The sequence below is a fragment of the Macrobrachium rosenbergii genome, chromosome 5 (genome assembly GCF_040412425.1).
Source record: "Macrobrachium rosenbergii isolate ZJJX-2024 chromosome 5, ASM4041242v1, whole genome shotgun sequence".
Lineage (NCBI taxonomy): Eukaryota > Metazoa > Arthropoda > Malacostraca > Decapoda > Palaemonidae > Macrobrachium > Macrobrachium rosenbergii.
In genome coordinates, this window is record NC_089745.1 from 40,529,923 (window position 1) to 40,555,514 (window position 25,592).

The 25,592-nt window shown below is 39.8% G+C and overlaps 2 protein-coding genes across 4 annotated transcripts in view; one reads left to right on the forward strand and one right to left on the reverse strand.

The window, feature by feature from the left end:
• Window positions 1–383: 383 nt before the first annotated feature.
• LOC136838694 (pre-mRNA-processing factor 17) lies at window positions 384–17,889 on the reverse strand. The gene is made up of 3 exons (XM_067104101.1): window positions 17,658–17,889; window positions 14,204–14,420; window positions 384–4,780 (listed from the first exon to the last, which is right to left on the reverse strand). Exons 1-3 carry the CDS (start codon window positions 17,808–17,810, stop codon window positions 3,438–3,440), a joined length of 1,713 nt encoding a protein of 570 aa, XP_066960202.1. The 5' UTR covers window positions 17,811–17,889; the 3' UTR covers window positions 384–3,437.
• Window positions 17,890–18,251: 362 nt separating this feature from the next.
• Window positions 18,252–25,592, forward strand: part of SCAR (wiskott-Aldrich syndrome protein family member 3 SCAR) — a 40,064-nt gene continuing 32,723 nt past the window's right edge. For 2 of the 3 annotated variants that reach the window (XM_067104108.1, XM_067104110.1), the window contains exon 1: window positions 18,252–18,342. The gene's annotated coding sequence lies outside the window, so the exon portion shown is untranslated. Of the gene's footprint in view, window positions 18,410–25,592 lie in introns of all 3 variants that reach the window. The other variant, XM_067104109.1, reaches the window with a different exon arrangement.

The following is a 25,592-nucleotide window of genomic DNA, read 5'->3' on the forward strand; positions in this document are numbered from 1 at the left end:
CGTTACGTGTGTTTAACAGGTGTTCCAGTTCTCATATGGGTCAACATCCCTTTATAATTATTCTTTTTGTGCTGGTGACTGCATACCTTACTTGGGGTCAAGTCTACCTTAATGTTAAACTGCATCATCATTCCACAAATCTTGTCATCATTCATTATAGTGGACTTGAGTGAAGTAAGAATGTTAATGGGAATCCTTAAATTTGATCTAGTACAGCTGTATTAGTTTGAAGACTGATACTTTATTTTCTGTTTTCATTTTTTTAAATGTCTACAAGTGTATGGTATAACATTAAAATAAGGTGTTTTTGAGGAGTCCCCATTACAGTTATTAAGTAATTTAACCAGACTATTAACAATCGCTAAAGGATATGCAAATGACTGTTTTACAAACTATTGTATTTACATTCATAAATATTCAAATACACACATTATATAATGTAATTTAATACAAAATTTATATACAAATATGTTCATTTGTACTATATACAATACAGGGGAGTAGTGATGTAGAAAAGTTCTGTAAAATATTAATCTCAAAAACTAAAATAAAGAAAAAATAGCAATATACTCCTTCCTCAATGATAATTTAGAATAAGTTCCAAAGTTTGCCCCCATAGCAAAAGACTTTTTAAATTGTTCCTTGTGCAGTGTTGTGTAGGAATCAGTGTACCCAATTTTTAATTTCACTTAGATGTAAAGTAAGTGTCCACACTCACCTATAACAAAATACTCCTCATGGAATCACAGTTGCCAAATCTTTTGAATCACGTCACAGCACAATTATGGCAATTAAAATACTACACAATACTCTGTCCTTTAAGTTTCAAACATTAAAATGATACATAGTCATAACTGAAACATTTCAAGTTAATCCTGAATTTCCAAAAGCATAAAATATTGTACCGACATTCGTATCCCATTAAACACAGAACTCTGAGTATTAACAACAGCATCACTGATAATGTCAACCGTGTAACTGTAGAAGAGCAAGATTTCTAGACCACTGGTATAACAACTCACCTTATACAGTATTCCAATAGTCACCACCATGGAGTCTACATTAACTATCATCTATACACAATATTTCAGTAAAATACTTGCAAAGCCAAAACATGGCATAAATTTCCACCTGAAATTAAAACTGTCAGTTGCTGTTTCACTGACACAAATACATTACATTCTCTTCAATCAGGTATAAGGTCATGGAAGATTTCAAATAAAGCAATATAAAAGTCTTTTTTACAAAGAAAAGCTTGTAATTAAGATTTATGACAATAAGTACAAAACATCTGTAATAAAAAGAATTGCTTCAATCTATAATCTTGTCCAGTCACTTAAATTTTGGGCCTCTGTGGAATCTCTTTCAATGACAGACCATCTTAGAAAATCTCTCAATAATGGACTGTCTATTAAAGGATAAATTCTGAAAGATTCAAGACCTATTTTTGTTAAAAAAAAAAAAAAAACTCAATTACACATATAATATACAGTACAAAAATAGTAAATGTATGTACATCACTTAGTAAAAAGAACGATAAATGTTCAAAATGATAAAAAGACTGTAACTAAGGGTTCTCAAAATAATGTCAAAATGGATGCATGAGATATACTGTACACAATAGCAATCACAGAGGATTCTTGAAACATACCTATCACAAAGTACATATGGGACTAATGCACATCTTAAACACCACACAATAAAGTGAACCTTAGGCATAAACATGAACTGTTGGCTCCAAACTTCCATCTGGTGTAGGATATACTGAAATATCTAGTAAAACATGTCAGCCTCTTTAACTGATAATGCTTCTGTTTTCACAGCAAAACTATCACGAATATAATTGGTAGTTAAGAGTAATAACCCAACCACAGACCTATGTAGTTTTTAGTAACAAAGTGCTTTGGAAGCTCTTCAAAACTGTAACACAATCCTTTTTGTTCAACAAATAGATTTTCAGTCTACAAATTATAGACATAACTATGTAATAAAGGAAATGATGTAACCACCATGACCAGATCAAATCTAACTATTATTGCTGGTAATTTTTTATTATCTCTAAAACCAGTTACCTATCATAAATGGTAGGCTTGGCAGAATAGTAACTAATCTATTAACAAAGTGGATCACATTATTAGATTGTGGTATTTTCATTTCAGAAAGAATGCCACACTGAAGTAATTTTATCCTGTCTTAGATTTGAACTGGTCAAGTCACACTCGTTTGACCAATGGGTACTTAATAAAAAAAAAAAAAAAACTTGTGAACTTAGTGAAAACAATCTTTTTACGACATTCTAATCATCACTAAAATTTTTCAAAATCTCCAACATTTTCAGTTCATTTAATCATAAGACTTTAAGGAACTGTAATCTACCAAATAAGATCTAATAATTATGTATTAAGAGCAAACCTGAGGGCCAGCCTAATAACAGTTAAGAATGTTATCTCCTTGGTCTGGTTGGACTATTTTAAGTAATGATGGCAATATACTCCATTTCTTAATACACTGCTAAATAACATTCCATTCCAGTTCATCAAACAGCTTCAACTCATGCTTATTTCTTATCTAAGTCAAATTAGAAACATCTTACAATTGCCAAGTTAGTCTATCAGCAGGCACTGTGTGTTATCTAGAGAAATCTAGTAATACTGTAATATTTTTTTTAATTGCAAGTTATTTCACACGTTTCTGAGATCCTAATTTACTTATCATTACCACAACCTAGTTGGTCATAAGAGCTATCAGCTCTGGCTGCTTCATCAATCAACCACCACTTCCTGTAATACCTACTTGGGAAAGGGTCTAGCACCATGTGATTTATGGAAGAGGAATGAAATTTTTTTATTAAGCTACAATATTCGGAATCACTGAACATTATTTTGGCAGTATATTTTCTATATCCTCAAATGTTGATAAGAAAAAAAAGAGAAAAAAAAAAAGGTCAAATGTGAGTAATAAAAAAGGTACAATTGGCTAGCACTAATTAAAAGGCTGTATTATCACCTACTACCCTTACTTAACAAAGGATCTTTTGCTAAAAATAGCATCTTGCACTGGTGTTAACCTCTGTCAATATTTCGAACTTAATACATCAAGAAGAAAGTACAATTCATCTAATGTATAGAGTACATGTTAGCATAACATTGCTTACCCAATAACCTTTCCATTTTTAACCATTCATATGAAAGGCATGATTCCAAAAACTGAAATGTCAGAGATACAAGGAATGTTAGCAAAACAATATTTCAAAACCAAGACCACAGCTCACATTAACATCTGCTATCATGAAACTTTAACGCACGGTTTACAACAAAGCTCAACATACACAATCGAAAAGCAACAAGAATTTGAGATTTAAATCAAGTAGACAATAAAGCATCTTCATAAAAAGATAATTATATTAATCCCAGTATTTTATGAGTCCTATAATTATATTAATCCCAGTATTTTATGAGTCCATCCCATCCAGCAGTGGCTATCTTACTGGTTTCATGTGGATGCCATAATATTCCAATGCAAACATCATCATGAGCTTTCCACTTCTGATACAACTTAGTAGTTTTCCAGTCCCAAACATAAGCTTTGCCATCAGCATCACCAGACACTAAGTAAGACATGTCGGGTGAGAAGTCGAGAGTGCAAGCATATCCAGCAACCATGTGTCCTGTAAAGGTTTTTTTGCGATTCATTTTGAAACGATCTAGGGCAGAGAATATTACAATCTTATTGTCCATACTTTGACACGCCAACCATTTTTTATTTGGAGAAAGTGTCACTGCTGGCATAGAATGCATAGTGGGGTCTGCAATATACTTGAAATCCACTGGAATATCCCACTCCCACACACGTAAACTTTTATCATCTGATGTTGATACAAATCTTCTGTTCTCATCAATAAATGTGATGGAATTGACTGCTCCTAAATGGCGATCATACTCCTGTACGATTTCACCAGTCCTTATATCCCAACACACAATCTTCTTATCTGATGTTCCAGCAACAAAAAGATTTTGTTTATCTTCATCAGGATGAAACTTAACACAGTAAGGGATTTTCCTACTTGTAAATCTAGATACACAATCTCCTGTTTCAGTGTCCCAAAGTTTAATAAACCTATCATACCCTGCTGAAAGGAACTGCTTGCCTTCAATATCAAAGCAAGCATCTCTGACTGCTTGCTTGTGACCCATATATGTTCTAATACAACGACGAGTGTTGTAAACCTCCCAGATTTTAATTTTTGTGTCCATCGAACAAGACAGCATCAAATGTCCTGACCTTGGGAACCATCTTATTGCTGAAACTCCTTTGTTATGTCCTTTCCAAGTATGAATCAACTTCTTGGGCATGAAGCATTTTTCTGGAGGATCTGGGGATTTCAAATTGACTCCCACATCCTGGGGAATGTGCAAGAAAGATCGACCTTGATAATCATATGCATCCTTAATGTGTAATAGTGACTTTTCTTCAATGGGTTTGTCATCTGTTTGCTTTCCTCTTTTCTGTCGTTTGGCCAAAATCTCATCTAAGGCATGTTGCTCTTCCTCTGATGGTCTCATTACTGTCTGTTCATTTTCATACTTGGCCCAAGGCCCTTGGAATCCATCAATGTCACTAGCATCATCGTTTTTATCACGCTTACGTTTTGGTGGTTGATCAGGTTTATGTTTGGTTTCAAATACTGTAATACCTGAAGTTTCCTTTGCTGCAGACACATCACCCACATACCTACGGCCATCGTCAGGATTTCCTGATATAGAGGGATCAATTGCGTAACCTGGAACATACAAAGGCAAATTTACCATACAGTACTTATAAACATTTTCCCCTTAAAAATAAGATTTTTCTGGAATTTTACACTTACATATGTATGTCTATTCAATGTTTACATTAAAAAACTACATTTCAATACAGTATTCCCTAATCTCCTTGTACAACAAATGACAGCCCGATATAATATGATGGTATGAACTATACAGTTACGACATACAGTATATAAAATGTAATGTACAGTATTCTTACTTTTTCAGGATATAAAATGGTATTCCCAAATCTATTCAGTTTAAGATTTCCAGAAGACCGTTCCACCATAGATTCTACAGAGATTGGAAGTCTTTTCTAACTGAAAATGGTATTCTCATAATAAAATTAAGTTTCATATAAACTTACCAAGTAATTACATAGCTATACTTTCCACTCGCACAGCAGTTAAAAATTTGAAGTTCACAGTAGCGATTCATTTGTTTATAGTGTAGGTAAATACCCCATCCTCTATCAGAGAACAATAGGTACAACGTAACAGCAATCGTCACTACCCTTGTGGGGAGGAGGGAGGGCTCTGATCTTGTAATTACTTGATAAGTATATATGAAACTTAATTTTATTATGAAAATACCATTTTCATTTATGTAACTAGTAATTACATAGCTGAATCCCACATTGATAGGTGGTGGGATAAATGGACATACAGTATTCTGTTCCATAGGTGGTGGGATAAATGGACATACAGTATTCTGTTCCAAAAACAATTAGATAAGAGGATGAATTTGCAACATAAAAATCTGTTAGGATTGATAAAATGCTTGTTGTAACCTTCCTGGTAAGAGAGCTGCAGTAGATGATTACTGCCTTGGTCTGTGCTCATCCTGACCTGTAGCAATTTAGCGGAATGGCCGTGATAAGTCCCTACTTTTGAGAGGGGGGCCTTAGAGTGAAGGAGACTTCCAAACACCCATAAAGTAAAACAGAAAAACTGCCCTTGCCCTAGGCACAGTAGCAAAATACAATAGACTCATAAAAAACATTACCAACACCAACAACAATAAAGATTAAAACCATCATACCACTACCACAGACTGGTGGACACTCCGGGTATAAGTACCCCCAGGCTCCCACCCCCCCCCAAAAAAAAAACTAGACACCCAAAATTTCAAGGTGAAGGAGTTACGAATAGGAAGGGTTGCTTCCTATGCTGCCTCCTCCCCCAATACCGAGCCAGCCACTGATAACGGACCTAAGGTACTGCAATTTTCGTACGTTTCAATTTCTTTAAAATAGTGTGAGGCAAAAATGGAATTGCATTTCCAGTATGTCGACTGGAGGATAGTTGACAGCGACATACTATGCTTAAAGGCATATGAAGTGGCAACAGCTCTATCGTGCGCTTTCACCTTAAAGGAAAGTAGGACATCATCTTCCATTTGAGAGTGTGCCTCGATGATGAGACTTCTAAGAAAAAAATTACAGAGCGTCCTAAACAACAGTTTTGAGGTTCTTGACAGAACACCAGAGGCTACTGGCAGGGTCTCTGATTCTCTTTGTCCTGTCTAAATAATAACTCAGCGCCCTCACTGGGCAAAAGGACCCTTTCCTCCTCCTCTGGTCCTAGAATGTCCATGAGGTTTTTAATAGAGAACGAGCATGGCCAGGGATTAGACGGGGACTCGTTCTTAGCAAGGAAGCCAAGTATGAAGGTGCATACAGCACCTCCCTTTGAGAAACTGATGCACTTATCTATAGCCTGCAACGGTGTCCGGACCGTTCGTTACTGGACCGTTTGTACCCGGACATTTCGTTACCGGACATTACGCTACGGGACAGTTCGTTACTAGGACCCTTCGCTACCAGGCCATTATGCTACCAAAAGGTCAAAGTTTTGTCTACTATTATTTTTGTAATTAAATGTTGATCACCTTGTTAATGTAGTTCCTAACTTGAAATACTGAATAGTTGTTAACATAATTACTATTATACATCTTACCTTGTTACTTAAATACTGGATACTATTATACATTTTACTTTGTTACTGTAACTAAACCAACGTATTTCATTTGCTAAGTATCTCTTTTTAAAAGTGACTGAACCCTTAGTCAAGATGCCCAGGACGATTGAATCCAGAAGAAAACAAATCAAGTTGGTGGATGATTTGAATTACATATACTGTAAGCAGAAGGAAAATAGTGATGGGACAAAACAATATTGGATGTGTGAAAATCGGACGTGTAAAGCAAGAGTACACACAAACGTTGAGGAGGATAATTATATATTAATAAAGGAAGTCGGTGAACACAATCTTCTGTAAGAGCAAAATGTGCAAGCAATTAAATCAAAGATAAAGCTCTTGGAACCCAGGACTCTTCACGTACTTTGATTGCTACTGAATTAAAAGAATTTACATGAATGTGCCATAGCTGAACTTCCTTGTCCATCAAATATAAGTAAGTCGTAATATCGCCCGATGGAGGCAAAAGGAAAATAAATCTCCTCCAATTCCACAAATAAGGCATGGTTATCTGATTCCCGAAGACTACGCCAAACTGAGTACTGGGTCATTATTTCTGCAATACGACAGTGGCGAAGACAATCTCGAAAGGATTTTGGTATTTGCATCTGCAGATGGATTAAGTGATTTGAAAAAGTTTAAAGTATGGGCAGGTGATGGAACATTCAAATGTTGTCCAATTATATACTATCAGTTATATACATTGCATATACAAACTAAAGACATAAGTATTCCCCGACTTTTTGCACTACTACCTGATAAAACCGAAGCCACTTACAAGCGCTTTTTTTCTGTAATTAAAGACCTCGTACAAAATCATGAGGCAGATCGCATTGTGGTTCATTTTGAAAAGGCTGTCATTAATTCACTGAAGGCTGTTTTTCAAGAAACAGAAGTTAGCTGTTGTTTATTTCATTTGTCTCAGAATGTTTACAAACATACAGTTCAAGCAGGGTACAAGGAACGATATCATCAAGACAACGAATTTAGTTTAAAAGTGCGCTGTTTCCCAGCACTGGCATTTTACCGCCAAATGACGTTCTTTCAGGGTTTGAGGAGTTGATCGATGATAATGAAATTCCAGAAGAAATAGTTTCGTACTTTTCTACAAATTACATTGGTGGTGAACGAGGCCGGGGATCAAGGAGAAGACGACTAGAACCCCTATTTCTTATACAGTTGTGGAATGTGTATCAGAGGACAGTCAATGAAATGCCCAGGACAAATAACAACTTAGAGGGTTTTCATAGCTCTCTTAGAACTTCAGTTACAAGCTCACATCCAAATATATAGAAATTGATTGATGCCTTGAAAAACGAAGAAGGACTAGCGAGGACAAAAATCATACAAGTAAATTGCGGCAATCTACCTTCAAAGAAAAGAAAGTATAAGAACTCTGAGCAGAGGGTTCTTAATGTTATTAGTCGCTACAACCCTGAATGTAAAATGGATTTTCTTCGAGCTATTGCTCATAATTTGAAGCTATATTAATAAAAACTTTCTTTTTATTTTATAATACATGACTAAACTAATATATGACCAAACTAGTACAGTAAATATTTTTAATATTTCAATTTTATAATAAATATATAGTATTACTATTGTATTATATATAACAAAAATGACAAACTATTATTATTATTATTATTATTATTGTCACATTTATCTAATTAAAAAATATGAGCTCACAACAAATCTAAAAAAAAAAAAACTCTTGGTAGCGTAATGGCCTGGTAGCGAAGGGTCCTAGTAACGAACTGTCCTGTAGCAAAATGTCCGTTAACGAAGTGTCCGGGGACAAACGGTCCAGTAACGAACGGTCCTAGCACCGCCTGCAACTCACTCACTCTTTTGGCAGTTGCCAAGGTTACATGACAAAGGGTCTTCTTAGTTAAATTCTTGAATGAAATGGTACGGAGAGGTTTGAAAGCAGGACTCGTTAACCATTTAAGTACAACATCCAGGTTCCATGACACGGAGTTGTCCTTCACCTGTTTATAAGTCTCGAAAGACTTAATCTGATCCGTTAGGTCTTTATTGGAGGCCAAGTCTACTACTCTATGCTTGAAGACTGATCCCAACATAGCTCTATAGCCCTTAATAGTCGATGGAGAGAGTCCTTTGGAAGTCCTGAGAAAGAGAAGAAAGTCCACTATTTGGCTTACAGTGGTTTTAGCAGACGAGATATTATTGCTACTGCACTATCTGCAGAAGATAGCTCACTTGGCCTGGTAGATTTGGCTGGTAGACTTACGTCTACATCTAGAAACAGCTTCTGCAGCTTGCTTTGAAAAGCCCTTCACTCTGACGAGTCTCCAGATAGTTTGAAGCTTGTCAGCGCTAGAGCGGACAGTCCTTGATGAAACTTCCAAAGATGAGGCTGTTTGAGAAGATGTGGACTTTGAGGAAGTAACCTTACGAAGGCCACAAGAAGCTTGAGAAGGTCCAGGAACCATTCTTTGAGAGGCCAAAAGGGCTATCAGGGTCGTCGATATATTTTTGTGACCCTTCAATTTGTTGAGAACCCCCCCTCACCATGTTAAATGGCAGAAAGGCATAGAAGTTCAGGTTCGACCAGTCTATCAGCACTGCATCTGTCACCCATGCCTGAGGATCCGCGACTGGCGAATAAAATAGAGGAAGACAATAATTCTTCGATGTGGCAAACAGGTCCACTGTTGGCCTGCCCCACAACTTCCAGAGGCTGTCGCAGACACTGGAGTGCAGGGTCCACTCTGTTGGAAGGACCTGACCCCATCGACTTAATCCATCTGCCAAGACGTTCATCATCTTTGCATGGATGAATCTGGTGATAAGTCTGACCTCATTCTGGTCTGCCCAAATTAGTAGTTCCTTTGCTGCCTGGCAAAGCGAGAACGAGTGGGTTCCTTCCTCCACTATCTCTAAGGTCTTCTTCCTTAGGAGGGAAGACACTTCCTTTTTAGAGAGCTACGAACTTCTCAGTGCTCTCCGGGTTTGCCATCAACGGGATCGGCGAATTCATGAGAGGAGGGTACTCTAAGAACAGGATTGAGCAGCCCTCTTTGAGAACTTTGATTATCCAAGGCACATTGCCTCTTGCACTCCACCTGTGCCAGAAGAGGGAGAGTCTGGCTCACACGAGCGCACGAAGGATAAAGGAGTCACTTTTTGGAAGAGGTTTTGGCTGAAGTCCTCTTGATGGACTTAGCTGGAGAAATACACCTTGGAGCGGGGTCTCGAGAAACCCTGTCTGCCTCCACGAAAGGGATGCTGTTGCAGAGAGGAGATAGACTTAGCAGAAAAGGCAGAAAGGTCCTTGGGGAGCTTTGAAGATTGTGCAAGAAGGTCTTGGGTTGATATTTCTGCAAATTGGTGGAAATCTCCTTCACCGCTGATTAAGGGAACAAATACTGCTTATCCAAGGGATAATATAAAAGCGCAGACTTCTGAACCGATGTCACTCCTCTCGTGGTGAAGGAACACCACATCTCTCTCTTCTTCAAAACTCCTGTGGCGAAAAGACCTGCAACTTTGAAGAAGCCATCCCTCACTGCCTTATTCGCACAGGATAAAACGCCTAGCCAAGTCAGGCACTAAAACATCGTGATCTTCTATTTTCCTGGCAAGAGCTCCTATTGACCAGTCCAGAAATCTGAAGACTTCCCTTACTTTAAACAAGTGCTTCACAAGGTGATCAAACTCTGAAGAAGCGACGAAAACTTTAGCTGAAGAAAAAGCAGAGTCTATCAAACCTGTGACGTCACCTTGGGAAGAGGAAGCACCTCCCAAGGAAGGAGCTTCTCCGGTCGAATAAGAGAAATATCTCTTGGCCATCAATCTAGCAGGAGGAAAGGCAAAAGCAGCCTTCCCTTGTTCCCTCTTAATGGACAACAATCTTCTACCTCTCTAAGTGCCTTTCTCGCAGACAATGAGAGAACCATCTGAGGTAGGCGCGAACTAGAGTCTGCTGGGTTTTTCATAGGAACGTGGAAGCAGGTGACACTGGAGCAGCTGGTTGGAAGTGAGAGGGGAAGGCTGCCAAAAAATATCTCATCAGGGAAGCATAAGCCGTAGGAGGAGGGTCTGGTACTACTACATCCTCCTCTAGAGAAACAGGAGTTAAAGTAAGGTCTTGAGAAGGCTTATGTGAAGGGGGAGCCTTATGTAGAAGGTCCAAAACATCTCCAACTGCTTCTTGATATGTGCGAAAGAAGAATCTTCAGGCACGCGCGAGGGAGACGATGATGAAGGTGTGCGTTCAGTGGAAGTCAAGTGGACAGTTGGCTTTGTGGGAGCTGAGCTGGCTCGAGGCGGGCACTCGGGGGAGCAAGGCAGGCGCTCTGGAGTCCGAGACGGGCGCTAGATGACTGGGAGGCGATCTGGCAAACACCCTGGAAGCTCATATGAGTGCCCAGAAGAAGAAGAGCATTTCTTAGAGTGATGAAGTTCAGCATGTGGATGCTCGGAAGAAGGGCGAACAGGGCTACGCCACGTACTTCAAACCCAGTTGCAGACTAGCCTGTCTTTAGCACACTTCGGAGAAAAGGTAGAGATGTCTCTTCAAGGGATGAGATACACCTGGGAAGCACCAAAAACACCCCTTATTAGCACTACAGTCACTATCGGAGTCAGACAATAACTGGTGGGCTCTCACTGAGACACCTTTCCAGCAGCTGTCAGAATTACGAAGCACCGAGTCGGATGAGGGGGCGACTGCCCGTGGGCAAACCCCACTAACCTCCTTTGGGCCTCCAGTGTGTCTGCTCCCAGGTTCAGGGGAGTGTGACAGTGACCTTCGTCTGGGAGTGTCAGCAGGACAGACAGCCACCTCCTCCACTGGCACTGACACTGACACTTGTTTAATACTCTGCACTTCGTCCATAAGGACTTTAGCGATTCACCCAACTTGGACACAGTAATAACTACGAGGTCGAATTCACAATCGAGATTACTTTCAAGGCTGGCTACGGTACCAGGATCAGAAGCATGGGAGCCAGGAATAGGAGTTGATGGAGAATTATTAAGAGGACTAAGGATGGGGGATAAAGCAAGGGCAGGAGAAGGAGGAATGTTGCAGTCAATGAGTTGATTGTTAGTGACAGGCTCTACACTCTGAGCTCTAATAGCCACCTCCCTTTTCCTATCTCTGTATAACTTATCCAAATAAGACCTGAGAACCTCCCACTTCTTCTCATCCCATCCAACACATTCATCACAAGTGAGACCTATTGAACACTCTTGTCCTCTACATTTTGCACAGATCGTATGACTTTCGTAAGTTACTTTGGTCATTCGGGTTTTGCAACCCTCCTACAATACCTAATACTTGATGAACTGGAATCAGACATCGTAAATAAACTAAAAAAAACCACTGGGCTAAGCTGAAATGCAACCAAAATAATGGGTACTTCACCAAATCCTCGGGAAAAGCGAAGAAAAACCTCAAATTCAACCACCAAACCATTCAATGTTGACGGTAAAGCCGGCAGAAAATTAGTGACGATTGCGGTTACATTGTACCTATTGTTCCCCGATAGAGGGCGGGGTAGTTGCCTACACTATAAACAAACGAACTGCTACCACGAACTTCAAATTTTTAACTGCCGCACGAGTGGAAAGTATAGATATGTAATTACTTGGTAAGTTACATATATGAAAACTAAATTTGAGAGAGAGCAAAAACTATACAATACTATTGTGACAATATTTAATAACATTATGATGACATTAAGTGCTCTGCCAGTAGCGGACTGAGTATATTTGGAATCTTTAAATGTGTATGTTCAAGGAGAATAAGTTCCTAAAAAGGCAAAAGGTATATTTCAAACTAAAATTTTTAAAATTTCCTGCCAAAAACTTCCAAACTTCATAATACAAAAAATATGAAGGTTTGGCTACAGGGGTCCTTACCTCTGCTGAATTGAAAGACACTGCAGTGGATCAAAGAGGGGACTCTGACCTTATCGTGACTAATGCATCAACAATACCTTTGGAAAAAAGTAACACCAAACCGCTGAAGGGAGGGGTCTTGGACTAATACCTCTAACTTTACCTCAAGGAGAAAGATGGAAGATGTGAAGGAGGATGGGATAGCACTTGACAAAGAAGAGGTGTACGGAAATGCTTGTGTATTTCTTTCTGTCCCTGGTTCGAGTCTGCTTCCCCCTTAGCAAGAGACCTGATCTAGGCTAGGTTTATTGTTGCTATCATTGACAAAAATATGATTAATACTGCCTGGGCATCTCCCACATTAACAGGGAAATGGTTTACTTGATTACTAGAAGCCAGGGAACACTCTGATCTGCAGATCAGACTGTTAACTTTATACAGAGCACCACAAGGAACCACAGCAGTCAGAATAACTGCTTCCCTCCTGAGTGACCCCTAAGAAACTCCAACAAAAGGGTTCAACAAAGAGGCTATGGTTACTTCCTGGAGATCATTAGACTCACAAGGAGCAAAATCATCTCTGCAGTAACATTACTGAAAGGAGGACAAACAACCACCAGGATTAAACAAACTCCCTAAAGCAAGGATTGAGATCTCCCAAAAAGAAGCTGACAACAACCAACCTTGAGCTCTCCCTCAGATTGTGGGCTTGAACGAAAGGTCTAAATGGTGCTGATCACCAAAAATAAACATATATGGTACACATAAGTTCCCAAAATTATGGTTCACCAACCAGCAGACTTTAAACATTAACAGTTTTAGGCTAACATTTAACCTCTTAAAAATCATGGCAGAAAATACATAAAACTTCTGGGTGATCAGTCGAAACCAAACTTACTGATGCACATTTGTTCACATGCATTAACACTTAATAACTAGTAAATGCACTAGAACATCTCATGTGAGTGTCATGACACATTCTCACTAAAGAGTGGTCCAAGTCAAGGAAAAGCGCTTGGAGACTGCAGGTGAGTGAGGGGTGAATCCCACTTGTTCCCCTTTGCCCCCCAGTTACCTTGTTACTCATCTGCTGTCACCAAGCACTCCAACTGATTTCTCTCAAACACCCAGAGGTGACTGACTAGCTTCTAGCTACATAAAAGGTGATGGTTTGTATTTCTGTAAGAACAAATATACAGCTATATGTAAACTAAATATGATGGTTTGTATTTCTGTACAACAAATGTACAGCTATATGTAAACTAAACTGGTCTGCTTGGCACACTAGTATTTAATAACGAGTACAGTAGTGTACTTAAGGGTACTTATAAATATGAATACTGTACTGCAAATAATGTGTATATATGTTCCACACAGAAATCCGCGAATAGGTGAAGCTGAGAATCTGGAACCGCGAATAGTCGATGGTCCACTGTATCTAATTTTCAGTTGTAAGCAGCTGTGTTCAGTTCTGAATATTAATTATCACCTCATGGTCACATAACATAACAAAACATTTCTGTTGTAAGGCTAATAGTACCAACTTACCATAAGAGGTGAAAGTACGTCTTTGGGATTCAAATTCAAATGAATTGAAGTGAGCTGGTTCTACATAGCCAGCAAGTGTGTTTCGAACTACTTCCTGGTATTTGGATTCTTCTGGCCTGTGTGGGCCAAGTGTTGGGGCAAATAGTTCTTCATATTTTGGGTTGTACTTCAACTCATTTTCCCGAGGGTCAATATGACGCCTGTCATCTAGCTCTTTCTGGAAAAAAAAAAAAAAAAAAAATTAGATTTTCCCTTCTAAAGAGATTACAATAAATCCTCATATTCTAATTAAGAGCCAATAGTCTACATAAATTTTTTTTAGCTATGTCCATGCTAGGTACCTTAAGAGGGAAGCCAAACCTGCCAACAAGGTGTTTTTTGTTGGATACGAGATCTCTTCGATAACCACTTTTTTTTTATATTATTACCTCATTAGGTCATACAAAAATAGTTGAAATAAATACACATTAGAAGTGAGCACAGTTTACAATGTGGATATCCTCAAACACACTTATACAATAACACGTTTTTAGAAGTAACGTGTATTTTTTCTAGATATACAAACCAGACCCTTTTATATAAGAGCTTCCTCAGTGTGAGCTGGAATGGTTGTTCCCCTAGAAGATGCAGGGGAATGAGCAAACCTTGCACACAAAAGGAGGAAGAGCTTAAGAGAGACCTATCCCTAGAGCAAGAGTGCTTGGTACACATGCTCCAAAGACTGCACATGTAGTGAGAGAGAAAGCAGTGCTGGCTCACCCTGGTGTGCCCCCCGGGAGGCGATAGGGGGAGTCTACCCTGGTGCCTGTATGTGAATGGTCTGAAGGCCTCACACACACTGAAAGAATGGATTCTCTCCTAAGAGGCATGAAGGAAGGTATGTAATCAGTCCTAAGACCAAGCAAAGAGTAAGAAGGAAGTGCAGATTCATCAACAGGTGATGCCAAAGTACATCACTTGGATTCATCAACAGGTGATGCCAAAGTACATCACTTGGATGAATCAAAAGCAACCTTCTTGTCTAAGTGGGTTTGCTTGATGCTCCCCTACCAGAGGCTGGACAGTCACCTGCAGGTGTCTGAGAGCACCTGCTTCCACTTTAGGGACAATGCTTGTATGAAGTCTGTTGGGACTTTTTGTGAGGAGCCGTAGGCTTCCCATTCTTCTTCCTCCTATGAGGGGGAGAAAAGGAGGTAGGCAAACTCAACAAAAAGGATGAGGAAGAGCATCGAAAATGCTTCTTCCCTTTCACCTCTCAAGTTTTCTTGGTCGTAAGACGCCAAAGGTGTGGCCCAGCAGGAAGTGAAGACATCAACATCAAGTCAGCAACAAGGGGTCTCCTTCACAAGAGCCAAGGGAGCAGCAGCAGAACTGATAGGCAAAGGAGAGAACTACTTTTTCTATGTAGCTAGGTTGTCCAGAATGGAAACAAAAGATGGACTACCATGGAATTTAAGCATAGGCCATATCTTTCACATATCTTGTATCTGGAGTCAGTTAAAAAAAAAAAGTGAGGATGGTAGTGGGGATGAAGCCCGACAGAGAGACCATTGGACCAAAAACTAGTGTTGTAGGCAGCGGGACAGGAATGGAGCAGGGAAAGAGGAAGGAATCAGAAGAATTCAGTGGAGCCACCAAGGGCATACTCATATTTCTCCCCCCTTCTCTTGCTGGCGAATGCCTCTTGTCCTTCCTCTTCTTCCTACCAAAGTTCTCCCACTGAGAAGCCCAGCCAGCACACTCCTTGCAAGGGGAAAAACAGGTGCACACCTTCCCCCCACTGAAAAGAAAAAGAACAGTCCTTATGGGGATCAACTGCTATGGGAAGAAGTGAAGCACCCCTCAAGGTCACCAATGTCCCTTGCAAAGATGCTGCTATGTTTCTGTTTTTTTTCTCCATACTTAAAAGAAAAAGCAAGTTCAAAAAACACAATTATACAACAAGGGCCAGCAATCAAAACACTCATCCAATTATGCAACAACAAGGATGAGAGAGAGATCTATTCTTCAAAGCGGCTCATGGAAAAGAGGCTAGTGACTAAAAGGTGAAAGAGGTATTCCCCTGCTCACCTCCCATAACCACCATTAATGAACGCTCCAGCTTGTGCTGAATAGTTTGTACTTCTGTAGAAACAATTGTGTTTGATATGATTTTAACCAGTATAAGGTTTTGCCATTGCTAAGACATGTGTTTAAACTGAAACCTTTTTACTTTATTGGCAGCCCAACTTGCATGAACATAGCGTTTCTACCAGTTACATGTGCATGAACATTGAAACAAACTTTAAATATTTTGGTTTTGGTAACAGTGAATCTGAGAGATTTTAGTATGCTTTCTTATTAAGCATATTAAGGAGACTTAGAACAAAGCAAAAAACTCTTAATATCAAGAGCTAGTTTTAAAGTAAAAATTACTGCAGCTTCAGTCACATGATACAAGAAACTTATATTTTACATCCTTTTTTGGTGAATTTTTACTTGAGAAATCACACCCATCATCCTACATTGGTATAGATTAGTTATATCACATATGAACATATTGTACATTTTGTGTCATGCTGTTTGAAACACTAGAAACACCTGTGTTTTGGGGATATCGAACAAACCTCAGTATAGAATAAGAATGAATAGCTCCTAGAACACTAAACAATCTATAAAATACCAAACAACCACATGCTTGTTAGCCTATTTCTATTTTCTGCAGTTGTGATTGTCATCAGCATAGGCTACAATAAATGTTTGGTATAACATGCATAAATATGTAAATTATCATAATCAAATTTATTACTTCAGTACCTACCAACTATGAAGATAGTTACTACAACATGCACACGTGTGACTTTAGTAACTAGCCCATCTTAATAGTTGGTAAGTCTTATTGCAAACAGCCTAACAGGTTGACTACAGAAGGGGAGAGGAGGGATAAACTATCTCAGAAACAGTTGAAAACGTAAAACTGAAGATTACTACTGTGGCCTCATCTTTGTTTTTATTCGTCTTTAGTGTGTATTCATGATATTTACCGTCTTTTCTTAGTTTTTATGTCCATCCCCAAGGGGCTGGTACTAAACAGCACCCATATTGCACACAGGCTGGTAGTTACCAAACGAAAGGGGCAAAACAGGCCTAGCTCTCTTCAATCTACGTGCAAAATGGACGCCTTGTTTATTACCAGCCCCTTAAGTAGGTAAAAAACCTAAACAAGAGACATACACATAAAATATACAGAAATGGCAATAAATATTTTGGTCGTCAATAGAACAAAGGGAGCAAATCCCTAACCCGGCCAAATTAGGCCCCATTGACCCAAGTTAGTTTATGTTAGGATGTATTAAGGTTTCGGGGAATTTTTAGCTAAAAAATATAAACCTATTCCATAAAAAACTGTGGCTGAACACTACAGTATCAGAAAATTAAATAAACCTGGCAGATTTAGCATAACCTAACAACTTACAGTAGAAGTAACCTGTGGCGTTACATCAAACTGCAGATCCGTAGATACTATATTACCACTTTCTATTGGTTTCAGGTGTTGTGTGAATTCCTCTGTATTAGTGTCACTATCGCTGTCGCTACCGTAATCTCTTAAATTCAGCAATGACGACATATTAACCGATATCACGGAAAAAACGTTAACTCTTAGTGAATAATGGTCATCAGGCAATTCTATGAGAAACAATGGTGTAGGATGTGGATTTCTTGTATTACTTCATATTGGAGGGAGTAGAAAAGAGATGATAAATGTTATAAAGAAGTATATATTAATAATATTTATTTAATAAAGTCAATAATTAATGTTAAATATTAAAATTTTTCTTTTAAAATGCCTGTTAAACTGTAAATTGTAATTACCATCACGGTTAAAATGAGAACTACTACCAGTAATACCTCCATGTAAAGAGCTGAAAATGTATTTGTTTATTTCCCTTCAGCGTCCGCAATAGACATCCACAATTGATTAATGCAATATTAAAATTATTATAAGTATATAATCAATTACGATATTTTAATAAGATATTTATGTTAATATTATAAAATAAAATGATTATTAATAACTTCGGGAATTAACTTTTTTTTGATGCGGATGCGCGTCGGGTGTGACGGCAGACGTTACTCTCCACCCTCTTATGTTATGGCAGGTTCGTTTTGTTATCATTAATGAATTAGGATATACCTTCTTATCAGATTGTAATTCGTCCGGTAAGGGTAAGTGAAGAGTGAAAGGAACATTTGTGTTAAGGAGAGGCTGGATTTTCGCCCCATAACCGGCGGTTTCGTCGCTTTTCGTAGAAAGTAGTGGTGGTTTCTCGAAAACAGACGCCATTTCCTCATTATTTTGCTGTGAAATTGTCGTAAAAATCGGCGTGAAAGTGTTACAGAACTGCGCTTTTATTCAGACGGAAACCACGCGGTGATAGTGTATTTCTGGCACGTTAACATTTGTGGAAGTGGGCTTCGATTTCATTGATTAATTCGCGAGTTAAACGATGAGTAATGGGATTGTTTATGTAGGATGGTGCCCCTCCCCTATCGAGGGCTGTCTGGCCCAAATGAGATTTGTGTTTGGCTTTGCGAAGAGGAGAATAGCCTCGGCCTTTGCATGTAAACCTCATTAAAAATGCAAGGCCTTTCATTACTTTAGAATGAGTACCTACTCAGTGTTGCTTGTAAATTTTCTGCAAGTTAATGTTGGGCCTAAATTTGGGTGGACTGTGACATCATAAGTCAGCCTGACTCGACTACTTAATTATTGATGGTATCGGTGATTCGTTACGACAGGAATAGAAAGCGTCACCCCCTATCCTATGTAGGAGTATTCAGTGCAGGCTGGAATAATTCGTAGGAACTTAACCTAGTAACTAGCCTAGCTAGTTTACTGGAGGTAGGTGGGTTCACCTGCTATAACCTACCACATCGTTTTTGGTTGCCACTGAGTGAAGACAATCAGCATAACTGAAGACGGTAGAACTAAGTATTAGCTCCGTGTTGGGTATTACCTTGGAAATTGACTATTTCAGTAGTATTTTGGTTGCTTATCAAGAATTTACTGCTATTTTTTGTTGCTCAACTGTAATTATCCTCAGAACTGATCATATTTTTCCTATTGTGTACGTGTGCATTGTTTGTAGCAAAACTTTCTGTAAAAAGTGGGTAATTCTAAGCCGTAGTTCTGCGGTGGGCTAGACTATGGCAATTGACGTTTTCTTGTTATTTTTACTGCTTTACAAGAATTTAAAGTAATATTTTGTTGGTCGGCTGTAACTAAACTGTAATTGACCTTTGAAGACTACACTACCGACGGGGTAGATCTAAGCTGGCATTCTGCGGTGATTCCCCCACCCCCTCCATAGCTAATATGGCAAAATTGTAACCAGTAAACACCCCTAGGGTACGTTAGGTTGGTATTTTTAGGGGCGTTTACTGGTTACAATTTTGCCGCGTTAGCTATGGAGGTGTGGGGAGGCCTCGCCGCAGAATGCCAGCTTAGATCTACCCTGTCGTGTAGTCTTCAAAGGTGAATTACAGTCTAGTTATGGCCAGCCAACAAAATATTACTTTAAATTCTTGTAAAGCAAGTAAAATAACATAGAAAAACATCAATTGCTGTATTCTAGCTCACCGCGGAACTATGGCTTAGAATTACCTAATATTTTGTTGGCTGCCTGTAACTAAGCTGTAATTGACCTTTGAAGACTACACGACGGGGTAGATCTGAGGTGGCATTCGCGGTAAGCCCCCCCCCCTTAGCTGATACGGCAAAATTGTAACCAGTAAACACCCCTAAAAATACCAATCTAAAGTACCCTAGGGGTGTTTACTGGTTACAATTTTGCCGTAATTAGCTATGAAGGGGGTTGGGGGGCTCCCCGCAGAATGCCAGCTCAGATCTACCACGTTGTGTAGTCTTCAAAGGTCAATTACAGTTTAGTTACAGCCGCCTGACAAAATATTACTTTAAATTCTTGTAAAGCAAGTAAAATAACATAGGAAAACATCAATTGCCATATTCTAGCTCACTGTAGAACTACAGCTTAGAATTACCAAAAAGTGGAGTTTCCTTAACTGGGGTTAACACTTCCTACTAGTTTAGGTTAGGTTAGGATATGTTAGGTTAGTATGGTTCATTACATAATGGGTTTCTGTAATTCTAAGCCAGCTGTCCGCGGTGAGCTAGACTGTGGCAATTGGTGTTTTTCTGTGTTATTTTACTTGCTTTACAAGAATTTAAAGTAATATTTTGTCGGCCGGCTGTAACTAAACTGTAATTGACCTTTGAAGACCACACAACTTGAATTACGTAACGCAGGATAGGTCTAAGCCAGCATTCTGCGGCAAGCCCCCCCCCCATAGCTAATACGGCAAAATTGTAACCAGTAAACGCCTCTAGGGTACGTTACGTTGGTATTTTTGGGTTGTTTACTGGTTACAATTTTGCTGTATTAGCTATGGGGGGGGGTGCTTGCCACAGAATGCTGGCTTACACCTACCCCACGTTAGGCAACTCAAGCCATATAGTCTTCAAAGGTCAATTACAGTTTAATTGCAGCCGGCCGACAAAATATTACTTTAAATTCTTGTAAAGCAAATAAAATAACATAGGTAAACATCAATTGCCATAGTCTAGCTCATCGCGGACAGCTGGCTTAGAATTACCTGGGTTTCTTTAGCCAATCCCTTCTTGAACATATGGCTCCCTAATGTGTCTCGTATTCGCAGAACCGTTCCGTACAGTCTTTGCAGAGCTAGTACTTACAAATACTCAGACTACTACTAACGCGTCCGCCTTTTTTGGTATCTACCAGTTTACCTGCAAAATGGACGCTGTGTTTAGTAGCCTACTAGGCTAGCCCTGTGGGAATGAGCGTAAAAACAAAAATGAAAGACAGTAAATACAGGCAGTCCCTGGTTATCGGCATGGGCTCTGTTCTGGCGGCAGGATGAAAAGCGAAAATCTCTGATAACTGAAAATCGCTGATTTTCGGTTATCACTGCCTCTGTTAGGTATGTATTGGTTCCAATATGCGATTATTGGTACCAATAAGCGGAAATCAACACATATCAGCACCAATACATAATTATCAGCGCCGATAAGTGGAAATTGGCTCATATTGGCGCCAAAAATTGCAATTTTTGTTGCTAGACAAGCGCCAATAAACCGGATCGCCGATAACCGGGGACTGCCTGTATCACAAACACAAACAAAGGGCATAAACAGGAAAACATAAATGCTGTAAATATTCCAGTCTGTGGCTGCCTGGAACCAGACACCACAAGTAGTCTTCAGTTTTATCAAGGATATCTTGGTGTGCTCCTGCCAACTGTCAGGTTGAAACTTTTTTTTTTTTTTTTTCTGTAGCCAGTGGTTTTTTTTTTCTCTCTCTCTCTCTCCTATGTAGCCAGTGGTGATTTTTGTTTTCTGTAAGGAAAACTATTGTGCCACTTCTGTCTGTCGGTCCTAACCTTTTCTGTCCATCCTCAGATCTTAAAAATCACTAGGCTATTGGGGTGCAAATTGGTATGTTGATCATCTACCCTTCGATCATCTAAAGTGCGTCTAGCACCAATATAGGACAGGCCACTACCAGCCTGTAGTTAAAGTTTCATAGGCTGTGGCTCATACAGCATTATACCGAGACCACCGAAAGATAGATCTGTTTTCAGTGGCCTTGATTATACATTTTGTAGCTGTACAGAAAACTCAGTTGCACCATTTTTTTTCAGTATGGATTTGGTTACCCTAAATGAGGGTTAACCCTTGACTGAAATTGGCATTCCAGAAGGAATAACCTACAACCTAACCAGGCCTACCATGATCTAACCTAACCTCAGACACCTTTGCCTTACCTGGCAGAAGGGGAAGGGCTCCCCCCCCCTTTAGTTGTGACCTCTCCGTCTGCATACTATCCAAAAGAATAAACGTTATGTGGTGTATATGCCAGTAATCATTTTCTCTCCATAATATTAGGTCCATGATGATGATGATGTGCATTAGTGCCTGGAGTATGCTAGCTGGTCTTGTTTGCAGAGGGGTTTGGTGGCACTGGAAGAAAGCCCAAAGATGTTGCTAGTTCCTGCAAAGGAATTACTGCACCTTTTGATACTGCCAAATCTTTTTGCCTCCTTCCTCTCAGAGTGCCTTATATCTGTGTACCTTCTGCTTTTGTGAGGGGATGAAAATTATAATAAGATAGGCAGCGAACCCGCACTCTCTGACAGTGCCATATGAGGTGTGCGTTCCAAGCTCTCTTCAGGTGAGACAGCTGCATGTGTTCATGGTTCACCACCTTATTACCAGTGTTTTGTGGCAGCTTTTGTTTTGTACAGTAGACATTTCTGTTTGGTATTCAAGTATATGGGAATGTGGACTAAGATTTTCAGTGGTTACAAATTGTTGCTGAATTGTTTTTTGATTATCAATCCGTTTGACTCTGATTGTTTGTGCCCATGGACTTAAAACACCACCAGGAGAGGGTGGTGTTTGTTCCAAAGGAGATACACTACCTTTTATGTAGATATATCCCTACTGAGTTTGCTTTTGTCTCTGAATTTTAGAAAAAAGGGTTCTTAAGCGTTGGTTCACACACACACATTACGCACACACACACACACACACACACACACACACACCACACACACACACACACACACACACACACACTCTGCTGCTGCCTCTTTTCTTTGTTTGTTTTGAAGAGTAGATGTCTCACTGCACTTGCCCACTTTTTTGCTTGTCATTCAGTGGTTGAATAATAGTTTATTTTTGGTTTTTTGCTTTGATGTTTATCTTTTTTGTGTATTCTGGAGATGGAAAAAAAGCATGACCACCATTCTGAGGGTGTGGGTGTCCTTTTGGGTGCTTTATGTACCCTATAACAATTGCAAAGGGGAATCTGTGCATCTGTTCTTCCACCTGCAAGGAGTATGCTGGCTGGTCTTCTACTCCATGGGAGAAGTTTGTTAGGAAGAGAAAAAAGGACCATGCATTTGCTGGCCTCTTGGGGGGGTGGGGCAATATGGCTTTGGTGACCCCACTGAATCTTCTATTCCTTCCCCTCTCCATCCCCCTTTCCTATCCCACTGCCACCTGAGGGTTTTCCTCCCCTTAGGGGTGGGGGTTGCTCTCTTTGGGAGATGACACGGTTGCAGAGACCAATGGCCTCCTATGGTGCCTCCAGTTCCAGCTGTGACCTCACCTTCAGCATCCAAGGCCAGCAAGACCAGGGGTAGGTTAGGGAAGAAACATTCTCAGCATTCTTCCTCAAGAGAGGAAGAAGAAAGGAAAGTGTATAGCCTCTCATAACAAGTCCTGTTGGACTTTGTGTGATTGCTCTCCCTTCTTGAGAGAAAGCAGGGCCTGACAGTCATTTACGGTGACCTTTTAGCCTCTGGCAGGGCAGGTGCCGGACACCTGCGCAATCCTTCTTAGACAAGAGGACTGCTCCAGACTGCCACCATTGGCTGGGTCTTCCTCTCTTGTAGGAGAGGAACCAGCTTCTGCTCTTGGAGGTATATGGGTCTGAATGGCCCCATTCTATGAGAACCTGAACAGGCTTAACAGCACCTTTGAGAGATTATGTTGCATGTTCATGAACATAATAGTATTAGGGAGGCTGCCTCTGTTCCAGTCTTGGTAACAGTCTTATCAGTTGAGTTTACCCTTGGGTGTGCTCCTAAAGCTGGTTGTTTTGGGCAAGCAAGTGCTCAGATCTGCAGGGGGTTTTGGGTCTGGCAAATGCTCAGATCTGCAGGTTAGGGAGTGTTTTGCAGTCTAGGGAATCAAACAAGCTCCTACCTCAGCTGCTCATATGCTTGAAGAAACAAACGCATTGACAGACTTCACTGTGACTGATGGCTCATCCCAGGACATGAGGGAAAAGTTCAGGAGGTTATTTTATCTTGAGGTAAGGCGTTGACTCTCCTAATGCTTAAGGGTTCAACCTTTTGTCTGGCCTTGTTTGAGAAGGAGGGACATGATTATGTCCCTTTTCTTCCAGCAAGTTTTCCACAAGAGTAGTCGTCTGCTCAGGAATGGTTTAGTGTTGGGCTCCTTACTCATTCTAAAGAGTGATGTGGAGGCAGTGAAGGAGAGAGAACCACAGTCCCAGGACTCCCTTATCTGGTATGCAGTGTTCTTCCAGTGTACTTAGTATTGCAATCATGGGGGATGCAGTGACTCCTGTATACCCCCATGCATGCTATCATGACTGACCCCATGGGAGGTAGTGCTGTCAGTACCCCTCAAGTGGTTTACTACAGGCATAACTGAAGGGTGCTTGCAGCAGGGTGTTAGCCATTAGTGTAACCCTTTAAACCTTTTATTTTACCTACATTTCTGCTTCCTTTCTTCGAACTTGCTGTCCACTGTCACTTATTTATTATGTTGTAATGCAACTGTGGAATTTTCTCCTAGTTCTGTATTTATATCCCTGTACTTCTTTATATTTTTTACTCTTCCTATCTTGCTGTCCAACCATTTCCACTCCCTCTTGCCGCTGTCTTAAGTGCTGAGTGACCGAAAGTGCCCCAGTGCTTGACTTGACAGGCTGAATTAAAAGCAAATCAGATCAAGCTATCACATCCAGTACAGGTATTGCCCTACTTACGATGGGGTTAGGTTCCAAAAAACCCATCGTTTGTTGAAAAAATTGTATCTCGAATATAGCCTAGCCTACACTAGGGTAATCAGTACCATCTGTACATATATGGTAGCCTAGCCTACACTACACAGTATACTCTATACATAAACGTATAGTAATTATTAATGTCAGCTAATTCTGCAGGTTCAATGCAGATTGACTAAGGATAATTCAGTGTAAAGAGAAATTGAATAACACTAACAAGAGTTAGCCTAGTGTACAGTATGGTTTATTGTATATGTAAACAGTAGCCTAGTCCACAGTATACTCTATGCAGATACGGTATACAGTAAACCCCCCGTATTCGTGGGTATGCGTGTCCCCCCCCCCCGCGAATAGCTAAAACCCGTAAATACTTGGAAACTATCTAAAATCACTTTGAACTGCCGATTTTGGTAGTTCAAACGCACACAAAACAAACCAAAAATGCTTATACAGGTATTATCTTACTTACGATGGGGTTAGGTTCCAAAATAAAAACCATCGTTTGTTGGAAAAAAGGCAAGAAAACCAAAACGTATCTTGAATATAGCCTACCCTACACTAGGGTATTTGGTACCATGTATACATATATGGTAGCCTAGCCTACACTATAAAGTATATTCTATACATACACAGTATAGTAATTACTATCAGCTAATTCTGGAGGTTCATGCAAAGTGATTTATGATAATTCAGTACAAAGAGAAATTGAATAACGAAACAAGAATTAGCTTAGCATAAACTATGGTACTCGTTTGCATATTCGGTAC